Consider the following 24,348-nt stretch of genomic DNA (forward strand, 5'->3'; position numbering starts at 1 on the left):
GTACATATTTCGATTTTCATTGTTCTTTTGAGGAAGAAAATTACAAAATAGTATTTCCTATAATATCATATTCTCCTCCCCAAAGGACAATTAGAATCTTTTTCACTATTTTTTTTCTTTTGGAATTATACTTTTTTGTGTGTGTGGGGTAGGATGAGTTGAATGATTAATGAAACAAAACAATTATTAAAGCAATAATTCCTCAACTCTTCTCCAACGTAAACATGTTTGATGAAATAATTTAATATTACACAATGAATCCCGATAACACGTGCCCTGTCTAGATAAGAATTTTACATGAATATTAAGGTATTGAATGGGGATTTCTGAAACTTGGTAACTTTTACACGAATTTTATATTTATATTAAAAAATCCATACAAGAAACAAAGTATGTTGTTAGTCTAGTGACAAAACATAATGAGAGGTATTGTCACGTTCCGCACGGAGCTTACGAGATTGAAAGATTAGTGAATAAATTGTCAAGTGCCGCATAAAGCTTTAGTAAGACTCTAAGTCCGTGACAGGTATACTTGGAATTCAAAGATTTGAAAACAAGTAGTTCAATATTCATAAATCTTTTAGAAACTCAAAACAAATTTGGATCAACTAATGACTTTACACATTTTGGAAGCACTTAGCTAATATTAAGTTCCATTGAGTTGTTTAGATTCTTGCAACTTTTGGAACATCAACAGGGAACTGGTGAATTTCATCCATCCATGGATTCTTCTCCTTGTCTGGATTTATACTTCTCAAAGCCTTCCAAACAGCACTGTTACACTTAAATCCTGAACCAAATGCTATCTGCCATGTTCGATCTCCCTTCCTGATTCTTCCTTTTGCTTCTGAATAGGCCAATTCGTACCAAAGGGAGCTGCTTGAAGTGTTGCCAAATCGATGAAGTGTCATTCGTGAAGGCTCCATATGCCAATCAGAAAGCTGAAGGTTTTTCTCTAGTTCATCCAGTACAGCTCTTCCACCAGCATGAATGCAGAAATGCTCAAATGCTAACTTAAAATCGGGGATATAAGGCCTTATCTTCGCCTTCAATAGCTTCCTTCCCACCAATGTGGCGAAGAAAAGGAACTGCTCAGACATAGGAAGCACAAGAGGACCTAATGTTGTGATGTTTGTCTTCAGAGCATCGCCAGCTACTGCCATCAGCTCTTTTGACAGAGAGACGCCAACTTTTCCATCGGAATCTTCCAATTGGTAAACACATGTGAAGCACTTATCATCAGCACCTTTGTGAGTTCTAACAGTATGGACCAGCTGGTACTTTGATCGTTTCTTATCAGATCGTTTATTTGAGAGCAACACAGCAGCACCACCCATCCGGAATAAACAATTCGGAAGGAGCATGGATTTCTCATTACCAAAATACCAATTCAAAGTAATGTTTTCCATACTAAGCACTAAGGCGTAAGTGTTGGGATGGACTTGAAGAAGATCTTTCGCAAGATCAATCGAGATCAAACCAGCACTACAACCCATTCCTCCAAGATTGTAGCTAATAACATTCCCCCTAAGTTTATAATGATTAACAATCATCGCGGACAAAGAAGGGGTCGGGTTAAACAAGCTACAATTCACAACTAAAATCCCAATATCCTTAGGCTTAACAGAGGTTTTAGCAAGAAGCTCATCAATAGCTCCAAACATGACAGCCTCAGCTTCTTTTCTTGCTTCCGCCATACAAGGATTTGGCGGTACATTAGTCACAGCCTCAGGGAGGTAAGTTGAATCACCAAGACCAGACCTCTCAACAATCTTCCTTTGAAACTCAAGATTTCCATCTGAAAATGTTCCAACAGACTTAGACATCTCCAAGAAAGTCCCCTTTGTACACTTCCTAGCATCTTCGGGTTTATAACACGAGAAATTAACAAGGTAGACCGGGCTAGGACGGGTAATGAAATAGACAGTAGACAAAAAGACCAAAAGGGTGGAACAAATGACAACAGATATGAGATTGAACCTAAGCTGATCCCAAAGAACATAAAAGTCATTTGGTGAGAATGTTGAGAGTTGAGCAGCAATAATAACAACTAGAGGTGACAAAAACAGGTACATTCCATGAGTAATAAGGTAATGATAACCAAGTTTAACATACTTAAGTTTCACAGATTGTTTGAAATCAGGAAGGTTTCTTGAATTTGAAGATGGATTAGATTCATTCATTTTGATGAAATTCTAAGAAACCCAAAATCAAACACTTGAAGGACAGTTTAATCCTATAATCAAGATTGAGTCTATTATTTAAGGGCAATGTTTTACCTACAAAGGTTGACTTTCCCCAGTAGTCAAGATTGAATTTTTACAACATTTTAAGGGTAGTTTAACGACAAAGGGGGCAAACAATAGTCAAGAACAACCTCACCAGAAACTCAGCCCAAAATCAAACAACCACCTGCAGAAAAAGAACAACAAACATCAATCAATATTACAACAACAATGACATATATGTATACACAAACTATATTATTACCCTGCCCGCAAAAGAGATAGATAGGTTATTTTCGATAAACTAAAAAGTTAAAAGAAAAACAATTAAAGACAAGGGCATAAGAAACCTTCAAAACACAAGTTAAAGAGAGAGGGAAGTGAGGAGATGGTCTTTAAATTGGTATAGTGATTCATCACAACATTTATAAGCCAGAGAGTGAAAATTGGGATTGAATTTTAAAAAGAGTTGATGGTCAAAAATCAACATATGAACTACATTCAATTCTTGGACTTTTTTTTTAATAGTTTGAAATAAATGAAAACTTTAGTATTCAAAAAATTATTAATATATTTAACCTTCTTTCTTTTAATATGCTTCTTAACTAGTATGTACTTTATATCTTTTAAGAGAATAATTTTTTTTTTTAAAAAAAATAAGTGATCAGAATATTTATAAATTAAGAAAGTGGAAATTGGGATTGAATTTTAAAAAGATTTTATTTAACAATAAGATAAGGTGTGTGTTTTGGTACATAGATGTGACATAAAAAAGAAGAAGTAAAATTATCAAAAAATAAAAGAGTGATTCTACATATAAGTTTTTTTTTTAATTAATAAAAGGATAAAATGTTGGCCCTAATGTAGACTTGCAGCCTTTTCTACATAGAGCTGTGGGCCCTTGTTTTGGGCCATTTTTTCAGTGCCATGAAAATCATACTTTTGGTGAGAGAACATGTTGGACGGGTATCTTTCTTCCTATGTGTTCTAACTTTTATTTTTAGCTCTTTTAACAAATATTTTTTTATTTTATTAACTAGGGGCGAAGTTAGGGCGGTCTAAAATTAAATCGAAGAGAGATAATTTGAATTGAAAAAATTATTAATTTATTAATATTATTGTTAATGGGTTTATGTTCCGTGGTTATCAATTTTTAATGGTTTGAAGCTTTTTTTAAACGGGTTAATCAATAATTTGATTGTAAATTAAATAATTAATTTTATATCATTTTGTATATAAAATACCTGACTTTGAGTTTGATTTTCTATTTTTACTTCTTGTTGTCTCAAATATTTGGGTTATGCTACAACGTAAAAGTGTTTGCTTTTTAGCGAGAAAATGACACATTAGTCACTTTAACTATAGATGTAGATCTGAAATGGTCTATTAACTATATACTTGACGGATACAGTCCTTTAACTATTTAAAAACTTCTCAGTTTTGGTTCCTTAACTATACACTTATCGATTTTAGTCCCTCAACTATACACTTGACGAATATAATCCTTTAACTATTCAAAAACTTGTGAGCTTTGGTCCCTTAACTATATACTTACCGGTTTTAGTCCATTAACTATAAAATTATCAATTTTAATCCTTTAAGTATTCAAAAACTTATCAGGTTTGGTCTTTTTCCATTTTTAATATAAATAGTATAGGTTCATATTAACGAAATTCATGTCTCGAGAAATTAAATCTTTAGCAACTTTTTTTGTTGTTTCTCTCTCTCCGCTTCATTTTCTTCAAATTAACCTAATGCGAAGAACCTTAACCTTAACGATTCAAAATAAAATTCACGAGTAAAAATAATATAAGTCAATTTTATTTAATACAAGACAAAATGAAGCATATTTACCTTAAATATGCTAAACTTTATTATAAAAGAAAAAAGATATTCCCCGTTAAATTCAACATTTGTACTTCAACGACTTCATTGAAGAGAATTTGTTTAATTTTTAAAAAATTAAAATTTATAAATGATATATTTATTATTTTTTAAAAATTATTTTTAAATAGATCAATTTTATTATTCTATTCATTTTGTTTTAAGTAAAGAATTTGAGTGAATTCAATAAAATCCACACTAATAAATATATTCAAGTGCGACTTCAAGTCATTAAAATAATTATATGCTTAATTTTATTCTCCATTGAACAAAATTAGTATTTATATCTTGTTTCCTCATCAATTTTTATTTTGAATTGTAGACGTTATTGTTCTTTTAATAACTGTATTTTGAAGAAAAAAAAGGTGGGGATAGAGAAACAACTTTAAAAATGGGTAAAGATTTAATTTCACGAATATTTTTGTTAAAATAAACCTAAGCTACTTGTATTAAAGAAATGGGTAAAGACCAAACATGATAAGTTTTTGAATACTTAAAGGACTACAATCGGTAACTTTATAAGGGACTAAAATCGGTAAATTTATAGTTAAGGGACCAAAGCTGACAAGTTTTTAAATAGTTAAAGGACTATATATGTTAAGTGTATAGTTTAGAGACTATACTCCTATAGCTAAGAGACTATTTATGTCATTTTTCCCTTTTAGCCGGATGTAACTTGTGAACTGATGTGTATGGTTTATTGGTTTATCACCTTGTTTCTAAGTATTTTTCAATATTTTTTTATGTCAAATCATAACGGTTAATAGGGCAAGGTTTGTCAAGCGATATTCCTTTATTGGAAATTTACATTCTATATATAGGTTAAAATTTGATTTAATAAATATACATAAATTTTAACACCCCTTGATACAAGTTCAAAGTTTAGTGTAGTGGTTAAGGGGTTCCAAAAATAACTTAAAATTGTGTGTTATATCTTTTATAACAACTCTTATAGACTTTTATTTTATATCTTGGGCACTCCTTAATAAAAATTTTGACTCCATTATTATTATTAATTACTAATACATACCATTTTTTTTTGAAAAATATATCCAATACTAAAATAATTAGTAATGATTTCATCCATACTGAAATAACTAGTAACGCTTTTGGCTCCCTCTATCGTCTATACGGAAATACTCCTTTCATTTCTATTTATATGTCACGGTTTTATTGAATTTTGAGTACATTAAAAAGCTAAATAAATTTACTCTTTTATCATTATTTAACATTTTTTCAAGTCATTTTTCAACCCATAGATATGAATTATTAAATAGATATATACTAGTTGACTAGTTGTAGGACTATAAATGATGCGTCTTGGAAAAGAAAAAATGAGAAGAAAATGGACGCCAGCACTTCCGTAGCGATTATAAATTGGTTGGTAGTTTCTTTCTAACGTGTAAAAATAATTAATGTGTAGGTGGGGAGGGGGCAGCTAGGCGTTAATTAGTTTATACAATTGCATATTCATTTTTGAGTTTAACTTAATTTAATTTACTAACGTTTTTCACTTTGAAAAATAAAGTTTCTCTACCTATCGTGAGGTGTGTGGAGAGAGCGAAAATGAAGGATTAAATTTATATTTTATAAACTATACGCAGTCCTAGGCGAAGCTATCAACGCGATAATTCTTCATTGGAAAATTACATTCTAGGTTGGAAAATTATTATTTTTTATTTACTTTTAGTTGATATAATTTTTCTTTTTAGAATAAAACTATAAGAATTTTGATCAATATTTTATGATTTATTTTTTCATCATATTGATATGGAAAAAATATAATTTATAGTACTTTTCGTAATTTTTAAAAATTCAATTTTTTTATTCAAAATTAAATTTTTAACTTTGAAAACTAATTGAATTGACTTTTGAAAAATGAAATATAACAATAAAGAATAAAGGAGAGTATTAAAACAAGCATCCACTGGACTTAAGTCGTACCTCACGTAAATTTTCCCAAATAAATATGGCCAATCAATGTGCATTTATTTGTTAATCGTAAATAAAAGTTTACATGAATTAACACTTGTATTAAAAAAAAAAAATACTAATATTAGTTCCAACACAATCAAGTTGGGGGCAAAACTTCTACGACTAAGGAACTGCAAGATTTAGAAAATATAGCTTTGTGTTTTAGTGAAAAGGGCACAAACAAACAATGTAATATAGATATATTATAAATATTTTAAAATGTATTAGGCTTAGTTGATAACAAATAGACACAATGTATTATCAATGTGTGATTTAATAAGAAAAAAACTACTTGTATGAGTAAGTTTTTTAACATAATAATTATTCATATTAGCTATATTTTTTTATTTATCATTCTTTTTATCTTTATTTATTTGTTAAATTTTAATTCGACACATAAATTAAAAAATAATAATCGATACAGTGTGTATACCATATTTTCCTTATCCAATTCCAAACATATTTATTTACTAAATTTTCCAAAGACAATAAATTGAGAATATAATTAAAAAAAATTTGTACTTCCTTAATTTTTCAAAAATGACAAAAAAGAGAAATCAAATAATGAAATTTTGACAAGTAAATAGGGACGAAGAGAGTATCATTGATAGCAATACAATGATAAATATGCTATGTATTAAAAGTAAATATGCATGTAATATAAATATATTAGAAGTATCTCAAAACGTATTATGCTTGTTTTGTAAAAAATAAATACAATTTACTATAAGTGTATTAAAATGTATGACAAGTATTTTTGATGAATAAAACTTGTATCATACGTGTTTTGTTTGGTAAAGTGTCTTAGAAAAAATAATGCATGTTTAAGCCTTACGTATTAATAGTACCTTGTCTGGTATTCTTTTTCAACCTATGTATAACTAATGACACTCTATTGTGTATTAAGGTGTGCATTGCTAATACCATAGATTTTTAGGTATTAGCAATGCAATAGTTTTAATGCATGGCTTAAGTCATATTCAGCACCCTAAAGTTGACCGCATATTTCACTTGAACACCTGAATTGAGATTTGTACCTATTATTAAACACCTCTAGTAGTTTAAATTGATACCACTTAAGCACGTTTTGCCTACATGGCACTTTAAATGTGTCACGGCAAATGAGCGCGTGAAAACATATCTTTAGACATTTTAATTTTTTTTTTTTTAAAAATAAAATCTCTTTCTTCTTCCTTAAGAAGGTTACAGTCACTTTCTCCGGCAGCCACCATTGCTGCCGCCACCATACACCTTCTTCTTCATACATTCGTTTCTCCCTCCTCATTTAAGTCGTTGTCACTATCATCTCCGCCATTAACGTCGCTGCTCAGTCATTTTTTTTCTTCAAATTTATATGCTTGGTCGTGTTTTTTCTTCAGTTTTAGAATGAATTGGTTGTGTTTTTTTTCTTCAAATCTTGGACTAAATTATTTTTTATGGATTTGTGAAAGAAAGCAAGGTTACAACGCCATTAACGTCGCCGCTCAATCGTAATTTTATTTATTTTGAATCTCAATCTTCCAGGATTGATTTAAGTTAGAAGAGAAAATGATGGATTGTTTCCGATGGATGGCAGCATCGTGGTAAGGGAAGACTATTTGGTGGGTGGATGGTTGGGTTGTAAAGGGGTACCTAACAATTATTTTTTAAACTTTAAATTTTTTTTTTTAATAATATTTTTGACCCACATGACATATGTCATAATTTAATTTGTTGTTGTGCCATGTCATCACGAGTGTATCTCACTCGCTTAATATTTGGGGCTAATTATTAATAAAATGTCAAATAGGTATCAATCTGAAGTACTAGAGGGGTTCAATAGGTACAGATTTTAGTTGAAGTGTCCATGTGAAATCTCTGGACAACTTTAAGTGGCCGCATATGACTTAAGCCTTTAATGCATAGATTAAAATGATAAAAGACCCAATTGTCCCTCAACTTTTTTTTTTTTGCATCTTTTCGACTATAAGAGGTGGAGGATATCTTTGTAAATAATTTTTTAATGCAACACATACTATTTTAAAGCATCTTTATCTGAAGCTTAATTAGAGATCAAAAGAATAGTAAAGAAGTTAGCAAACGAAAAGCCTTCAAAATTAAGGATAAACACTCTGACGATCGCAAAAATGTGTTGTGGTAAGAACTTGATATTACAACGATCTGCTTCCTCAACTCAATTAGCAGGACCTCTAGAGTCCACTTCTTCCCAACACTGTGTAAAAGGGATAGAGTAAAGACTACCTGTAAAGCAGAACTCGTGTAGCTTAACTTATCGATGCACTAGTACTTTGAATCATTAGTGCCCTTGAACACCTTCATCCTTTATTCATATCCAGATTGAAGCTCTTCCAAGATGAATCTATTCCTTCATCCCCCCCCTAGTAGAACAAAAAGTTATACTTACTGCAAAGGATGAAGCTATAAGATGGACCCTTGGTATATAACTTCTAGAAATTCCTCCAAAGGAATCATGAAATTCCAAATTCAAGAGAAAAGACAGTACCAACACATTCATGTAGAAAACCAGAGGAAATGATAATCCTCTTAAGACTATATGAAAAAGCTTCAACTTTTATTTACCTGAAAACTCGTATAGTCCTTTGGAGTGGACATAATTTTACTGTTTTTGGACGCTAGTATTGTGGACCGATATATCACTTGTAAAAGCAAATTCCGAAACCAGAGCAATATGATCACTTCCCCATTTCTGAATAGTAGCAAAACAAAGAAAGAAGAATATCTGTTCAACACATAATCACATGGCTAAAAGAAAAATCGTTAATGAAAAGTGCATCTAACAAATGTAAGAGTTGTAACAGAACAAGCCAATTCGACTGCATTGTAATAGAGTAATAAACTTTTTCCACTTCATGCTATCTATTAATGTAAAGTTCGTATGAATATCGGGCTCTATAAAAGAGAACGGGGCATTTGCAGATCTTATCCATGTTACAGCTAAAACTACTGGGAGCCCATACCCTTAGAAGTTTCATGTCTACCATGAAACTGATGGTTCATAGACAACTGAACTAATTCCAAGATGTACTTTTTTCCCTACAAACAATTGAGTCGTATGTCATGTGCTCAGGCATGCCAAGAAGAACTAAAGAAACAGCTCACGGATCATGTGTTTTTTACCATTGTAAGCAAGGTTTGGCACTTTTAACCCAGAAATGTTTGGTGTATGGATTATGCATTTTTTGCAATTGCATTGTTGGTTTTCATTTGATAGCTTGTACGGTTTTAAAAAACATGAAAAAACATCTACCAATGATTATTAGAAGATTGAAAATGACTGCTTTGCCAGAGCCACCAAAAATAATTTCCGTTCTTAGATGACTGCACCATTATAAAAATTAAAAACAAGAGAAATAAAAAATGCTACTTATAATACTTCAAAGGAGGTCAATCTAGCTTTTACTGACTATGGAGATGGACATGTTACTGGCTGCTAAAATTTTGCTCATGCTTTAAGTGATCTCGGTCTCAGCCCTTTAGAAATACCCACTTGCCTCTCAGAAGGATAAATGACCAGCCAATTAATTAATGTGAATTTCTTAAAGGTTTAAGTGCATAACTCGAATAATGTTTCTATAGTCTCTCTGTCTTCTTATTGTAAACAGCTCGTTTGGTTTGTCATATAAGAAAAAATAATTCCAACATAAAATTCAATATAACTAAATTATTTGGTTTCTGACATAAAATTCTGATTTATTAAAATGAATCATGTATAACAAATAGTACAGAATTTGGTTTCTGAAATAGACTTCTCCATTACTGATACTACAAAAATCTATGCAGGAATTTATGTATTACTTAATGCAGAATAGATGTGAAATAAGACTACTCATATCAGCAATCTAAATAAGAGCACCTAAATTGACAAATATCCTCAAAGCTATGATATGTATTATTCATACATTGAAATCCCCGCATAATTAATATCAGCCCAGTGTTATCATAACATTCTATAAAATTGTTACATATATTAAAATCCTTGCATAACTAGCCATCATCCAAATGACCCCCAAGTGTGAGTGTAGAATGTAAGAAGCGTTAATATCTTATGTTAGTTGTTATCCTGCATGATCTAAATTATGTTTGGCACTTAAAATACATCCGTTACTCATTGAATAGTGTCACGTCTCTTATGTTAAGTATTTTCCATATTACGTTTTATATGTTTGACAATTACAAATAGGTAAGTCTTGCTTCCGTCAAATTATCAAGTTATAAATACACCAGTTCTTTGTAATAATAATGCTGTTTGGGCCAACTAGTGTGCATCTTGCCACCAAATCAGGTATCTGATATTCCCATCATAACAGATACTGCGTAACTCTCTTACAAAGCTTAGACAGATGAAACGAAATAAACTGGCTTTTTTGCCTAAGCTATAATCTGAACCTTAGTCTCCCATCCTTATCTTTCCAACTTCATTGATTGCTAGACTACACTGCCAAACAACTTTCCTCCTATTCACATGGTATTGAAGCATCTATTATCTAGATAGAGATCCAAATATCTTCCGCATAACAGAGAACGGCTTTATGCCACCCAACTTGCCAAAGTTTTCTTTTTTTCCCAGTTCTACAATTTTTGGCTTTATCTGGTGGAACCGAGAGGGTGCATAATATTAACAGTTACAAAAACATTGTTTGGCTTGATCAATAACATGAAACATGCTCAGGATATATGACCGCATGAATTAACTTGAGGGTGAGTGTTAGATATGTGTAACCGTGTAACTGTAAATAATTAGACCTAATGTAGTATAGTGTTGGTGACCACATCAAAAAGGGGAAAATCCATCTTGTCCATTGTTAAGCGTGGCCAAAAAAGGATTCAGGTGTAAGACATTTCTTTCCATATTCTTTTAATTCTTTCAAACCTTTCTTTTATTTCTTACAACCTCTAAGGATTTTTCTCCAGTTATGGATAACTTTCTTTTCTACATCTTCAAATTCAATATTATTTCCAAATTGAATAAGCATATTACCTCTTGATCAAAATGGAACTTACCTTTCTGAGGAACTTCAAAGTTTCCCTGTGATGTTCATGGCCATAGAAGCCTAGCCCTACTTTAGATGCAAAATTTATATTTAGCTAGACTTACATTTCTCACCAAAGTAAGTTACTCCAGTAATTTCAGCGGTCATATTTGGAATTGTTAATTTTAAAGGCAAAACCTTAAACATTGTCCACATTGGGCAAATGTCTTGCGCCGTGTTTGACACCTAAAGTTTAAGTGTTGAAATACTAATACTATCAAATCATGAATACATCTTTCTATTCTCATATCCTCACACTCTTTTCACTCAACAGTCTAATGAAACTTCCCTACCTGACAGGTTTAGGTTAACAAATGTGCATCTATCTTAACCTGGAAACTGTATCTGAGCTTCTCTCAAGTATATGACAGTAAGTCGATCATGAATTAATATTTCAAGGACTAAATCTGTACTGATGTGTCATAAAAGTTAAACTTACAGGCTATTCATAAGGCAGCAGGTACACAAGTGATAAAGAATTGCAGGAAGTTAAGTTGCATTTCATCTCTATCGCAAATTAAAATTACAGCACTAACTTTTGAAGGCCATTATATGAGAGGAGATCAAACAAATGTTTCCCCATGCATAATAAAAACAAAGTTCTGTGCAGAAAGGATGAATCAGCACTGTTGTTCCGTAAAGAAACTAGTCAGAGTTTCTTTTATATACCTTAGTAGGGAAACCTCTCACAAATTGCATGGCATTTTTTGGAATCGGAGCAAGCACCCTTGCAGTCTGAAGGCCTTCAGAACGCCTGAGTGTAATTTGAACAATAAGTATCTCATGTCATTCTTGATTTCTAACTGATAGAATACCAAAACCACTAACCACAGATTGTGGTTAGATTCTTTAGGTACCTTCATATCAAGAGCATTTAAAATATGCCGTGAAGAAAAAGGAAGGAGAAGCTAAGGAAGAACTCAAAAGATGCTCACCATATATAATCAACTGTACCCATGAAAAGCCTGTGATAGCTGGTCACCTCAGGTTCTCCTGTTGAATCTCTAGTTCCAGAAAAATCCTGCAACTGCCAATATGTGAATTGCAGAGTTAAAAGATGAGCTAGTAGTAACCAAATTACCAGCCAAGAGAAGAATATATTGTTCATATCTTCCGCATGATTGGAAAAAAGACAGACTAAAAGCTTCTTTTAATAAGAGCAACCTCTACTTCCCTATATGCACTTGTCAACTTCAGATTATGTTCCAATAGTTTGCAATCTGCATTGCCTGTAGCGGTTTCTATATCAATTGGCGTCCAAGCTGATGGATCATAAATCGAGTTCTCTCTGTCAACAACCTCAGAATCCAAATTAGGAGCATCATGTGCAATCTCATCACTTAAAGAACGCAACTCTAAGGAACCGTCACACTTCTTTACTGACTCATCCAATTCCTCAAGAGAAGTTGTTTGAAGTTGGTCAGAGTCTGATGGAAAGGAACCAGCTTCATCATGTAACTGAGACAAAAATGCTTCACGATTTTCAACCAAAAGTTCATCTTCTTTTGTGCCTTCAGAGACCACACTAAGTGACAAGTTGGCCATCTTTTCGTCCAACAAGACATCAAAACAAGTCTCTGTGTATGAGTTTTTAAGTTCACGTGATATTTTAGGGGAACTCTCTTTACCAATTGACGACACACTTTCCGAGCTTTCTGGAAGAGAAACTTCATGTACATCTGAAGAATCAGAAAATAGCCCCGTCGATGACACATCTGAACAATGGGGTATTATAGGCCTGTGAATGCTCAAAACATTTTCAGAACCAAAATCACCTACATTGGACTGCCCATCCTTAACTCTCTCTGAATCAATTCCTGAACGCACTTCTGCTACAAAATTTTTGTGAGAAGAGGTAGAAGTGGCATTAGGGTCGGCCTTGTTATATCCACTCTCAGAGTCCTTATCATATTCATCTTCTTGACAAGATTCTAATGAATTGGCTTCATGACTTGTACCTTCAACTAGAAAAATGAGCTTTCATCACAAGAACTACTTGGATTTTCTCTAGAAACAACAAAAGGAACTGAAATAGTTTGACCAAAACTGTCAGCTGCATTACCATGGATTACTCTAGGCAAATCAGCTGTACTTTCAGAGCATGAGATAACCATACAAGAAATTCCTGGCTCATATTCTACAGAACTCTGAGGCTGAGATAAGGTACATGCAGAAGATCCAGTTCCTGAATCTTTTTCTCGAGTATCGAATTTCTGTTCAGCTGATGCCATCTTATTGTCTTTTACCTCTCTCTCACTAGCCACTTCAGAGCTTTGAGAAGAGTTAACTGCATCCTGGTGTCTGTTGTATCAAAAGAGAAATCCAGTTTTAGAAACATCAAGGGTGGATCCAGAAAGTAATCAAAAATAGAAAAAATACAAGATCCTTGATAAAAAAATAGAAACCCAATTGCATTTTTGAATAGGCCCGTGCTTCAAGCTCAACATAAATATGTGATCAACAAATCAAAAGAAATGATAGATAGACAACACATAATGATCTTGTATTTTATTATCTTTTCACTGCAATCCCTATAAGCCAAACTCAAATCCTCAGAAATAATGGCCCCACTTTTGGTGAGTTATTTATCAAATAGAAGACAACATGTTAGGATTTTTAGAGAAGGATTGAGTCACAGGACTATGTAAGAAAATCTAAATCAATGGACTTCGACTATCCCTTGCCTTTGTTCGAATTCCTAGATCGACCTATTTTTGTATATAACTTTAGCTCATTGAAGGGAGACTGAAACCTTAGAGTTCAATGGAAGAGAGAACTCCAATCTTTTGCTTTTTACTGAAATATGACATACCAGTTTATTCATCAAAATCCCCTTTAAATAGGAGTCTTATCACATCAATAGGAAGTCTAATTCTTACGATTCCAAATTAGCATAACCTAATCATTATAAAACTATGTAACATAAACCCTATTCTAGAATAATAAATAAAGCTACTAAAATAATAATTAAATACTTAATTTAAGGGCTTCCCACGCATCCAAAACACAACATTAGAAATGATTAGATCAGAGAGAGAAGTAAATGTGAATCTTCCTTCATTTACAGAAAGAACATAAGATCCTTCCTTAATATAAAATATAGAAACTCAAAATACAATTTTTAATAGGTCCGTGCTTAAATCTCAACATGAATATGTGATCAACAAATCCAAAGAAAGGACCGGTGGACAGCCCATAATGATCTTGCATTTTATAATTCTTTTTCACTGCAATCCCTACAAGCCAAATTCAAATCCTCAGAAAAAATGGACACCGCATTTGGTAAGTTACTCCCTCCATCCCACTTTATATGTCATCTTTTTACCTTGCACTTGCATTAAGAGATGATGTAATTTTACCCTTCTTTGGAACTCAAGTTCTCAATCAATGAATATGAATTAATTTATTTTGATTATTTAATTTAATCAATGAACATAAATCATTTACTTAACTTTTCTAAGTTGGTCCAATGTATGTTTTCAATGCTAATAACTCACAAGGGTAAAAAAGGAACAATATGCTAATTTATGCATTGATTTAATGAAATGACAAGTATTATGGACCAACTATTTATAGAAAGAGATGACATATAAAATGGGACGGAGGGAGTATTTAGTAATAGACAAACTAGAAATGATTAGATCAGACAGAGAATGCAAGTAAAGCACATTGAGAATAAAATGACAGAAGGTGCTTGAGATAACTTGATATATTTAGTGAACTTCTGAATGAACCAGCCTATAGGTGTGATGGTACAATGATCCTTTGAGCCTTGAAGACCAAAAGGACAAGGCGAACCAAAATCATATGGAGCTAAATTTTCTAGAATGGCCCACAAACTCTCTAGAACACTACGAAAGCAAAGGATCCACATTAACAAAGGCGAAATGTTCAGTTTGTTTATTCAGTTGGAGCTTTCTCACACATGTTAATGTTTGACTTGTTTTTGGACTTTGTTAGCTCCTAAGCTCTAGAATAGACTTCATGTACTGGCGCTAAAAAATATTTTTTTTTTGTCTTTTCTGTAATGGAGCTGAGAGGTTTACAACTATGATAATATGACATCTCCCTACAATGTTAATCTCTTAGTTTAGCCAAAGAAAAAACAAAGAATCCATATTAGCAATACCAACTATAGGGATTAATCATTAGTTGTTACACTTGCATGAAGTCCAGAGTTTGTCAAAAGTCTTTCTAATTTGATTAAATACCTGTATGCCAGTGTAGCAATAAGAGTGAATTTTAGAACCTCTAGTTTTAAAAAGTCACTGATTTACATCAAAAATACATTATATACAAGTATTGAAATGTACTGGACCTAAATAGAGAAGAATGATATACAGGATGGATTAATATAGTCCACCCCAAATAGCTAGGGATTGGGGCGTAGTTGAGCAATGATATTGAAGTAGAAAACTTGTAGGATTATACATGAGCTGTTTCAAGGAATTCAGAAGAAAAGGTCAAGGAGGAAACAATGTAGTACAAAGTCTCCATGAATTTAACGTAATTTCTTTTAACAAGGTAAGAAGTCGTTACCTAGCACTAGCATTGAAGCTGTGCTTCACTGTATAAATTGTAGCTGATTCCTGTCCTGACACTTTATCCCGAGGCACTTCTGATAAGTCTAGCTGTGGGAAAAAAATATCCAAAATGCATTCCAAAGCACAAAATCATCATATCTTTAGAGAAGGCACAGAAGAAAAGGAGTGGGGGCAGCAACAAGAAAGAAAATATTATCTGAAGCTTACTCTTTCCTCGGCAAGATAGTTGTATAATGGACTCTGGTAAAGGAGAAGAAGAATAAGGAATTATTGCATGGATTCTGGGAAGTGTAAAAAGATGAACAGAACTATTGCACAACATAACATTCTCACATGCAAGTAAGAGTAGAATATATGCACTGATGGAAAAACATGTCATAAGCGCTTCGATGGGAATTATTGAACCCACCTTTGGTGTACTGTTAAAATCTCCACAAATTACAATAGGAGCATTGTCCCAAAGTTTTGAAACACCACCAGCCTTATCCAGAAGCACCCTAACCTGGTTGTCACAAAATTTATTTACACTAAACAGAAGAAGAGTTGAATCCAATCAAGTGGTATCTCCCTTGCATCTAAAAATGCTAAACTAAAGAAGTTGTGTCAATCATGAATTGAAAGCAAACCAAATTTATGAGTAAACAAACGAGACAGATCTGCCAAGTATGCTATACTAAATGAGGGAAGTAGGATGGAAACGGGGCGAGACAGGAGGGGGCACTTTCCTCTAATAAACAGAGGTTGTATTCACTTATCACAGAAACATGATAAATACTAGTTTCTCTTTAAATGCATTTTAGCACACAGGGAAATCAGTAAAGATACATATATGAGCAATGACTACAATCTAGCAGGTTGCTAATGTGTGAAGTAGAGTAAAGTGTGATTGGATAACTACCAAGTAAAGGATATACAAGTACTGGATAGCTGTTTCGAAATAAATTGCACACATTGATGAAAATTGAAAAGACAGTATTAATTGACAATAAGTACCTGTCCGAGCTTAATATCTCCCCTTTTAGGATTGAAAAGCACATGAGTATTACAAATTACAACCTTACTGGAGTGACCAGTGCTGCAAGTGCAATAATTTAGTTGGGGAAAAGGAAAAAAATAAGAAAGCCCTCAACAGATATTTGAATGATAAGGTACAAATCAAACATTCAAGAGTAAGTTGTTATACAGTGCAACTCTCAAAACAAAGAAGACCTACCTTGCTAAGGGAGCTGGTGAACTCTTATTTTGCTGACCAAGAGACTGTTAGCAATAGATGAACACAACATCAGAAAAGCAAGTTTTGAACTTGAAGATACCCACAGTAAAGCGATGAAATATTTAAGAAGAATTTACGCACCTCAAATACACATATCTGGGCAACATTATCCCGAAGCCCAAACTTTTTAAATTCAACAAATTCTTCATGCACCAATTTGAATCTAACATAAAAAATTTAAATTAAATTCAGACAAGATAATATCGTGGACCAGTAGTTAGATGTCATCACACGTACTGCATCTTGCAAAAAATATACGCCAAAAGGTTAAAATTAAGATGATAACACAAATCATTGAATAGTGCATTGAGGATCTGAGAGTAATCAAGCAAAAGTAATTAATATGCCAGAATCGCGGATCTCTAGACATACAGCCAAATTATATTTGCCAAAGGTCTAGAAATGACTACCAGCATGTTTAAATGACCGCGAGCATATCAAGCAAGTTCCAGCTTAGCTATAGTACAGAATTCACACCAATAGAAATGCACATTACCAGAGACACTACAAAAGTGGCAATGATGTAACATAAGACTGGATTCTGTGACACCAATGTTTACATTGAACAGACACATAGTTAAGAATCACTGAAGCTAGTAAGCACATCAAAGTAACTCATTGCTATGCAAATCAGTACAATATATCCAATAGCTTATATACAAGCTTTTCAAACAGCCAAAATCAGTGACTATGTTTTTACCAGAAATGATATATCATATATGGACCAGCAGTTGTCATTAGAAAACAACCATCACTGGCAATGAAGTACGACAAGAGTTTAACATTTGTCCATATAATATTAGGTGTAGAACTGCCAAAAGATACAAATCTGTGGAAACCAGGAAGCCAAAATACTAACAATATAAGAACTATAGGGACAAAATTTTGATATTCGTGGAAGTTCAAACGATGATGATCATAGCATAAGGCAAGTAAAATCTGACAAGTTAATCAAGGAAACAATATGCACTAAAATGTGATTGATTATGTTTGCTAATGCAGAAAGAATAACATTGATCATAGAATGAGGGAAGTAAATGTGATTAGTTTATCAAGGAAACAATACACACTAAAACATGATAGACTGAATGGCTGATTGTGTTTGCCGGTGCAGAAAGAAGTATTATGCTGTTAGCACTCCTCCATAAAGAACACTTTATCAATCCTTAATTCATTTATATATGGGCAACAGAGTGCTATAGGATTGCCAAGGAAGGACGACAAATTTTGAGGACTAACTATTAGAAAAATAGAGCCTGTAAGAACTGCATAAAATCCATAAAAGAGAAGCTAGATAAAAGCCACTGAAGAACAGACGTAACAGCTAAAAGTATCAAATATCTGCAAAGGCATGACTAGAACAAATGTACAAAACACTTGATCAATAAACAAAAAACATTTTAACTAAGGGCTTCCTCATGCAACAATTAAGTACCAGCATTGTCAATTTAGTCTATTCTTCCAATTTGAGGGTGCAAAGGAATAGAATTTTCTTGCCTTGATGCATGCCAAAATATTGCACATCCATCAGCTGGATCTCCGGTACGCCTCTACATCAAACATCAAATATAATCATGTTAATCAGCTAATCAATTCCACGTGGCACAAGAAAGTAGTACTATGAAACAAACGACTTGGAGTTTATCAAAGAAATCATACAATGGTTCTGATTTAGCGAATAAGAAACTCAAATTATAAACCCTCCTTGTTTTGAAACACACAGAGGATTATTCAGCATTCCAAAATCAAGTAAGAAAGCCTCCCTCTAAGATGTTTGCTAAATTTATTATTGGGTCCTCATTCCTCTACACATTGCACTTCACAACAAAATGTTGACTAATGATGTATATTATAATGTATGAAATTGGGAAAAATACAGATACAATTGGGTTTGGTTGGGCCCTCGCTCTGGTTCTGTTCCACAACATATTAATCAACAGTAAGTCCACCAACAAATAATCTGTAAAATTATTCAATATGTGATAAATAGCATGAAAGCATCAAAAACCTTCCAGATGCCACTGTATCCACGCAACTTCAACTCTGCCTCCAACTCCTGGAATCTGTCAACCTCCTGAAATGAGGAAACATCATACGCCTTACTATGAATTGTTACTTCTAGAAATTATATAAATAAACAATGAAACACAGACTTATAGGTTAGGAATGATAAATTGGGTTGGTGACTTGCATTACTTTACAAAAGAACTTTTCTTTCCTGGAAAGATGATTATAGAGGGGACAGGACAAGATTGATTATATTAAGCTTTGGTGAGAAGATAAAATATATGCGCACATACACACATATATTTTTCTTTAGAAAGGTAAGATTGTATTCTTCAGCATTAAGGGCATGCCGGCAACCTCCAAAAAGAAGTTATAAGACCAAAAGTCAATACAAGGAGAGTAACAATAATTACACAGATCCTAAGAAGTCTACTAACTGTTCAGTTCTTTCTATACCCTCTTCTTTACACAGAGAATACAAAGTGTTGATACACTTTCTTTGATTTTCTGCATTGTGTTAGAGATGATCTCAAAGCAACTATTCAAAGATTTGAAACCTGGAGAGATTGGTGATATATTCACATAGAGATTATGCATGATGATCAAGCAGCACTTCATAGTTTGTCACTCTTCACTTATCAAAGAGAAACTCTTAGGACACAATGCCACATAGTTTATATGATCGATGACTAGCTTGCATATATATTCACCAAATTCCTTGCTTGTACAAACTAGTCACACACACATACACACACACATATATATCTCCGTTGTATGCACCAGATTGAAGAGAAGTGTTACATATATTGTGCAAATAGACTAGGATTACATGAAACTTATAAGTTGCGTAACCCACAGAGTAATGCAACAATATATATTGAAGAGTGTGAACATAAAAGAATATCTTCAAAGATTCTCTCAATTGATAATTATCTGTACGCATCCTCCCAATTCTTTATCCCATGTTTCTTATTTCTCACTATATACATAACTCTCTCTTTTACACACACATATACACATATAGATGAAGATCAAATGGAGGAAAATATCTTCTTTTTTTTATAAATATAAAATCTCTTCGCCTTAACCATGGTTTTTAAATTTTCTGCGGGAGCCTACAGACATACATTTACAAACAAAATTATCAATTCACTGATACTACTGCACCTTTCATGCCAAACTGGAAGGGAGAACCAGTAAATATTAAAAATTTTAGAATATTTTTCAACACCCTCAATCATACAACATCAATCTATGCCTATTCCACAACGTCACTGTGATTAAGAGTGTAGAAGGTCAACATTAATTGAGAAAAGAATCATAACCTGAAGACACAATATATCAGCTGACCACCATCCAAGCTCAGAAAGGATACTTCTTTTACGCCATTCCCAGTCCAAAATATGTTGTGGTATGTGAAAATAAAGTTTTCTCTGATGATCATTAGCAAGGTAATCAGCTAGTATGTTGTATGATAAGACTGTAAATCGTTCTGCAAAATATAATGGCAAGTAAACCATTCATCAATTTGGTGAAGACCAATCTTAGCAGACTAAGACCAAAAACTATGACCTACACACAGCCAGACATCGAAAGTAAACAAGTATCTCAAAGATGAACAGCACGAGTCAAAAATATTTGGCCCTCTACAATCTTAAAATCATGACCACATTTCAGCTGAATTAGATGAATGAGTTTGTAATATATTAATGGAATGTTCCAAAACATAGTGGTATAACGGGAGCAAAGAAATGATTTGACCAACTTTTTTCTTTTCTAAGATGCAATTAAAAGGCATATTCCAGAAGGGAATAGCTTGAAAGGATATATTCCACAGTAACAAGCAAGAGGAACTTTTTAATGCCAAAATGAATGCTCCCGGTTCCCCTCCTACTAATGTGTCAGCAATAGGTGGTAAGTTGTCCCAGAGTCTTTACAATGGAACTCGCAAGAGAAAGCATCAAGTCAAGCAGCACCCGAGAAATCAGAGTGACCACATGGACTAAACTCTTGTAAGGCTATCACATTGATAAATGAGGCATTCACCTTATATACACTTTGATCCTTAGACTAACACCTTGTGAACACTTTACACCTTAAATAGTTCGCCCTGTTTACCCCGAGTTTTTTATTTTTATTATTACCATGGTGTCTAAGCCAACTTTCGTGCACCTTGACTAATTACAGGGATACCTGCAACAGGTATCAAGTAACTCTGTCCATAAAGGTTAAGACAGATGAGCTCCTAGATACTTCATATTTGGATTTTCGTTTAAGCATGTGATATTGTTTTATGCTATTTAACTAATAGCTACATGCTTGTCTTACTCAAGCAAATCTTCAAAGGAGACATGTGGAGAGCTGTAGCTCATGTTTTTTTAAAAGATTATTTTATAAATGAAAACCAGCATCAAGAGAATGTTGGTGATTAGAAGCAGTTACAAAAAATAAGCCTTACTGACTGTGAACAGAACTAATAAACTCGAGTAAGGCCTCTACATCCTTAACATCCAACCTAAGACTAATTACATTTTCGATTTTGTCTTCGAAAATTCTAGAGCTTCTTTCTCACCATATGATCCACCAAATTGTGGCAGGGATGGCATTACATAGCTTCAATTCAAAGCCACTCCTTCCTCCTATTGTCCATCCTTAAAGAAAAACTGAGACATCTCTTTGCATGACACGTGATTCCTTGTATAATGAAGAAGAGGTCCTACAATTGAGATGTGAATTTACATGGTAGACTCCTGACAAAGGAGAGACCAGTTGCGTGGGGAGTGTGGACAACATCAGCTATGACCTGTGTGATTATGGGAATGACAACACTGAGCACCTGTTCTTCAGCTGCTCCTACTCAACCCAAGTCTGGCAGAAAATCCTAAACTGGCAAGCTACAGGATGGGCAGAGGAGCAGAGTGGGATCAATTTCACTGCAGGTAAACTACCAGAAGCCGAAGAATCCAAAATTGCACTACCAGCTAGTGTATATTACATCTGGCAGGAGAGGAATCATAGGATCCTCCAGAAGAAAGCAGAAGCTGTTAAGTTCTAGTGAGCAAAACTGTTCAAAAGGTCCATATTAAAGATAGAATTGAGTCTGAACTGGGTGAAACATTGCAGGTGTTAGATCGGTACCCTAAGTGAATAGCCACTGTGATGTATGCAGGCTCTAACACTAGGTAGCTGGTTGGGCATATTATGATAGAATACTTGTTGATTACAGTTCTAGGAGATGTCCAGTTCTGTATTATTTCTTTTGCTTTGTAATTCTAACTTGGTAATAAACTCAGTATATTTACCAAAAAAAAAAAACTACGTCATGAAAATTTTCTGTCTAGAAAAGGCTGAAACAACTATTGTGACATTCTCATCTATTCTAGTAAGATTTTATCCTCTCCATCTGTGAACTTGATGCCGCTAGGGCTTTCAAGTGGAAAAAGATTGAGGGACTTGTGACTCAGGTCACAAGTACCATGTGAACTAAGCCTTGTATTTAAGTCGAGAAGGGTAGAGGGACAAGACACATTATCACCAACTTCAAAAGGCTCCAGTTGATCCTAACAGATTTCTCGATCATAAAAAATCCTCTTCCCTGAGACAGTCTTCCGGATTTCATTCAGCTTCCAAAATCATTACCTAAACTGAAAGTTTTAGTATTACTATTACCCTACCTGACTCACAACACACTAGTCTTACCCTTCTTCAACTACGGTGGTTATTGCAAAGTTAGACCTCCTTTGTAATCCCTATCAAAGGCAGCATTTAGTTTTCTCCTTATTTATCACACATTATCAAATGAGCTACCAAAAACCATGAAGTTTGGATTCCTGATCTAGGACAGTATATCAGATTCGGGTAATTCAAAAAAATGCACTGCTTTTTTTGGGAGGAGCAAACTGGGAATGATGTTTCCGCTTCCTCTCTTTCTTTTGTTTACCTCCCCTTCTTTCCATTCTCTTCTACAAGAGTATCTTCAAGTTCAGTAAGCATTTAATGTGTTTTAGAGTATCCAAAGTAAATATTTATACCTATGTTAGACCATTTGACACGATCACATTTAGATTAGAACAACATAATACAGTTTTGTCGCAATTCGCCTAGCATAACTGGCACTGCAACTCTTCTCCACACCATTTGCATATGAACACTTCATATGAAACAAGTAGGTCCTACTTTGTTTGATTATAAAGAATAATCAACCTAGAATACCTATATATATCCTCTCATATGGTACTTCACTTTTCTCTACCACATCCTGTCGTCCAATAAGCCAGAGGAATATTTCTAAATTGACCATATTTTATGACTACAAACTCATATCACAAACATAATACACTATCCATATAGCGATTTGGATACATGGATTCTTAACTTCATGTATATCCTTCCCTCTAAGCAACAACAACAACAAAAAAAACCACAACAATGTCTCAATCTCAAGCAAGAAGATTCATTACCAATTGACTAGCTTTAAGTTGGTTGTCAACCTATCACATACACCCTTCTTTTATCCTGGCTTGGAATTGTACCAACAGTTGAATGTACCCAAACTGAGTAAACGCGACATTGAAAAGAGATGCAAATTTACCGCAATGAGGTGGAGGTCCAGGTCTAGCATACTCCCAATTCCGAAAGTTCAAAGCCTTGGGAGGCAATGGCCGTGGCCTGAACGGCTGATTCTCATAAAAATTGGGTCTATTAAACTTCTGATTCTCATAAAAATTCGGTCTATTGAGCTGCTGATTCTGATAATATTGTGGTCTTAGTGGCGGCTGAGGCACTGCTCTATTGAACTGCTGATTCTGATAAAACCCTGCTGGTGGTGGCATTGCTCTATAGGATTGCTGATTGGGATGAAACTGCTGACGTGGTTGAGGATGCGGCAATTGTCCATAATTATGATGAGTAGGATGAATATTTGGCGATGGTGCCCTAGGCCGGAAAGGTCGAAAATTAGGAGACGGGCGGAGATTTCGATTGGTTTCCCGAACAGAATTGAAGTGAGAGTCTCCAGTTACAATATCGTCTTCACTTCGTTCTCCGGAAGGACGGTGCGAAAAGTTTCTCCTGCCGCGTCCCCTGCCTCCTCGGAACTGTAAAGGAGAGTTACATCAACAGTTTAGAAATGGAAGTTAATGTGAATTCCGTATTTCAGGAAAGTATTCTTACTGATTGAGCAGATGACATGGTGGCGCTGGCGGCGGCAGACGCAGTATCGGTAAAAGCGGCGGCGGCAATAAGGTGGCGGGAAGGAGCAGAGTGCTTCATGAATATATGACCAGCAATTCAATTGTGTTACATTAGTGAAAACTGTAAATTGCAATTTTGGACAACTGCTTCCTTTGGAACGTCGCCGTTTAACTCCCTGGGTAACTGGTGATGAGATC

At 33.9% G+C, this 24,348-nt stretch overlaps 2 protein-coding genes across 6 annotated transcripts; both read right to left on the bottom strand.

Moving 5' to 3' along the window:
* Nucleotides 1-546: 546 nt before the first annotated feature.
* Nucleotides 547-2,786, bottom strand: LOC101244691 (3-ketoacyl-CoA synthase 11-like). 2 transcript variants are annotated; one of them, XM_004245166.5, is made up of 2 exons: nucleotides 2,576-2,786; nucleotides 547-2,412 (listed from the first exon to the last, which is right to left on the bottom strand). In XM_004245166.5, exon 2 carries the CDS (start codon nucleotides 2,181-2,183, stop codon nucleotides 666-668), a length of 1,518 nt encoding a protein of 505 aa, XP_004245214.1. In that variant the 5' UTR covers nucleotides 2,184-2,412; nucleotides 2,576-2,786; the 3' UTR covers nucleotides 547-665. The 2 variants fall into 2 exon arrangements, with proteins under 2 accessions (XP_004245214.1, XP_010325133.1); XM_010326831.4 differs by having other exon boundaries at nucleotides 2,491-2,623.
* Nucleotides 2,787-8,100: 5,314 nt separating this feature from the next.
* On the bottom strand, nucleotides 8,101-24,272 carry LOC101244977 (carbon catabolite repressor protein 4 homolog 6). 4 transcript variants are annotated; one of them, XM_069288164.1, is made up of 17 exons: nucleotides 24,131-24,272; nucleotides 23,550-24,054; nucleotides 20,284-20,450; nucleotides 18,960-19,025; nucleotides 18,449-18,501; nucleotides 17,033-17,114; nucleotides 16,892-16,935; nucleotides 16,672-16,753; nucleotides 16,088-16,180; nucleotides 15,886-15,918; nucleotides 15,674-15,765; nucleotides 13,197-13,435; nucleotides 12,299-13,092; nucleotides 12,070-12,155; nucleotides 11,804-11,888; nucleotides 8,664-8,790; nucleotides 8,101-8,461 (listed from the first exon to the last, which is right to left on the bottom strand). In XM_069288164.1, exons 1-16 carry the CDS (start codon nucleotides 24,227-24,229, stop codon nucleotides 8,701-8,703), a joined length of 2,610 nt encoding a protein of 869 aa, XP_069144265.1. In that variant the 5' UTR covers nucleotides 24,230-24,272; the 3' UTR covers nucleotides 8,101-8,461; nucleotides 8,664-8,700. The 4 variants fall into 4 exon arrangements, with proteins under 4 accessions (XP_069144265.1, XP_010325137.1, XP_010325136.1 ...); XM_010326835.3 differs by having other exon boundaries at nucleotides 12,070-12,161; XM_010326834.3 differs by having other exon boundaries at nucleotides 12,299-13,098.
* Nucleotides 24,273-24,348: the final 76 nt, after the last annotated feature.

This window comes from Solanum lycopersicum, chromosome 8 (assembly GCF_036512215.1).
Source record: "Solanum lycopersicum chromosome 8, SLM_r2.1".
In the NCBI taxonomy this organism is placed as follows: Eukaryota; Viridiplantae; Streptophyta; class Magnoliopsida; order Solanales; family Solanaceae; genus Solanum; species Solanum lycopersicum.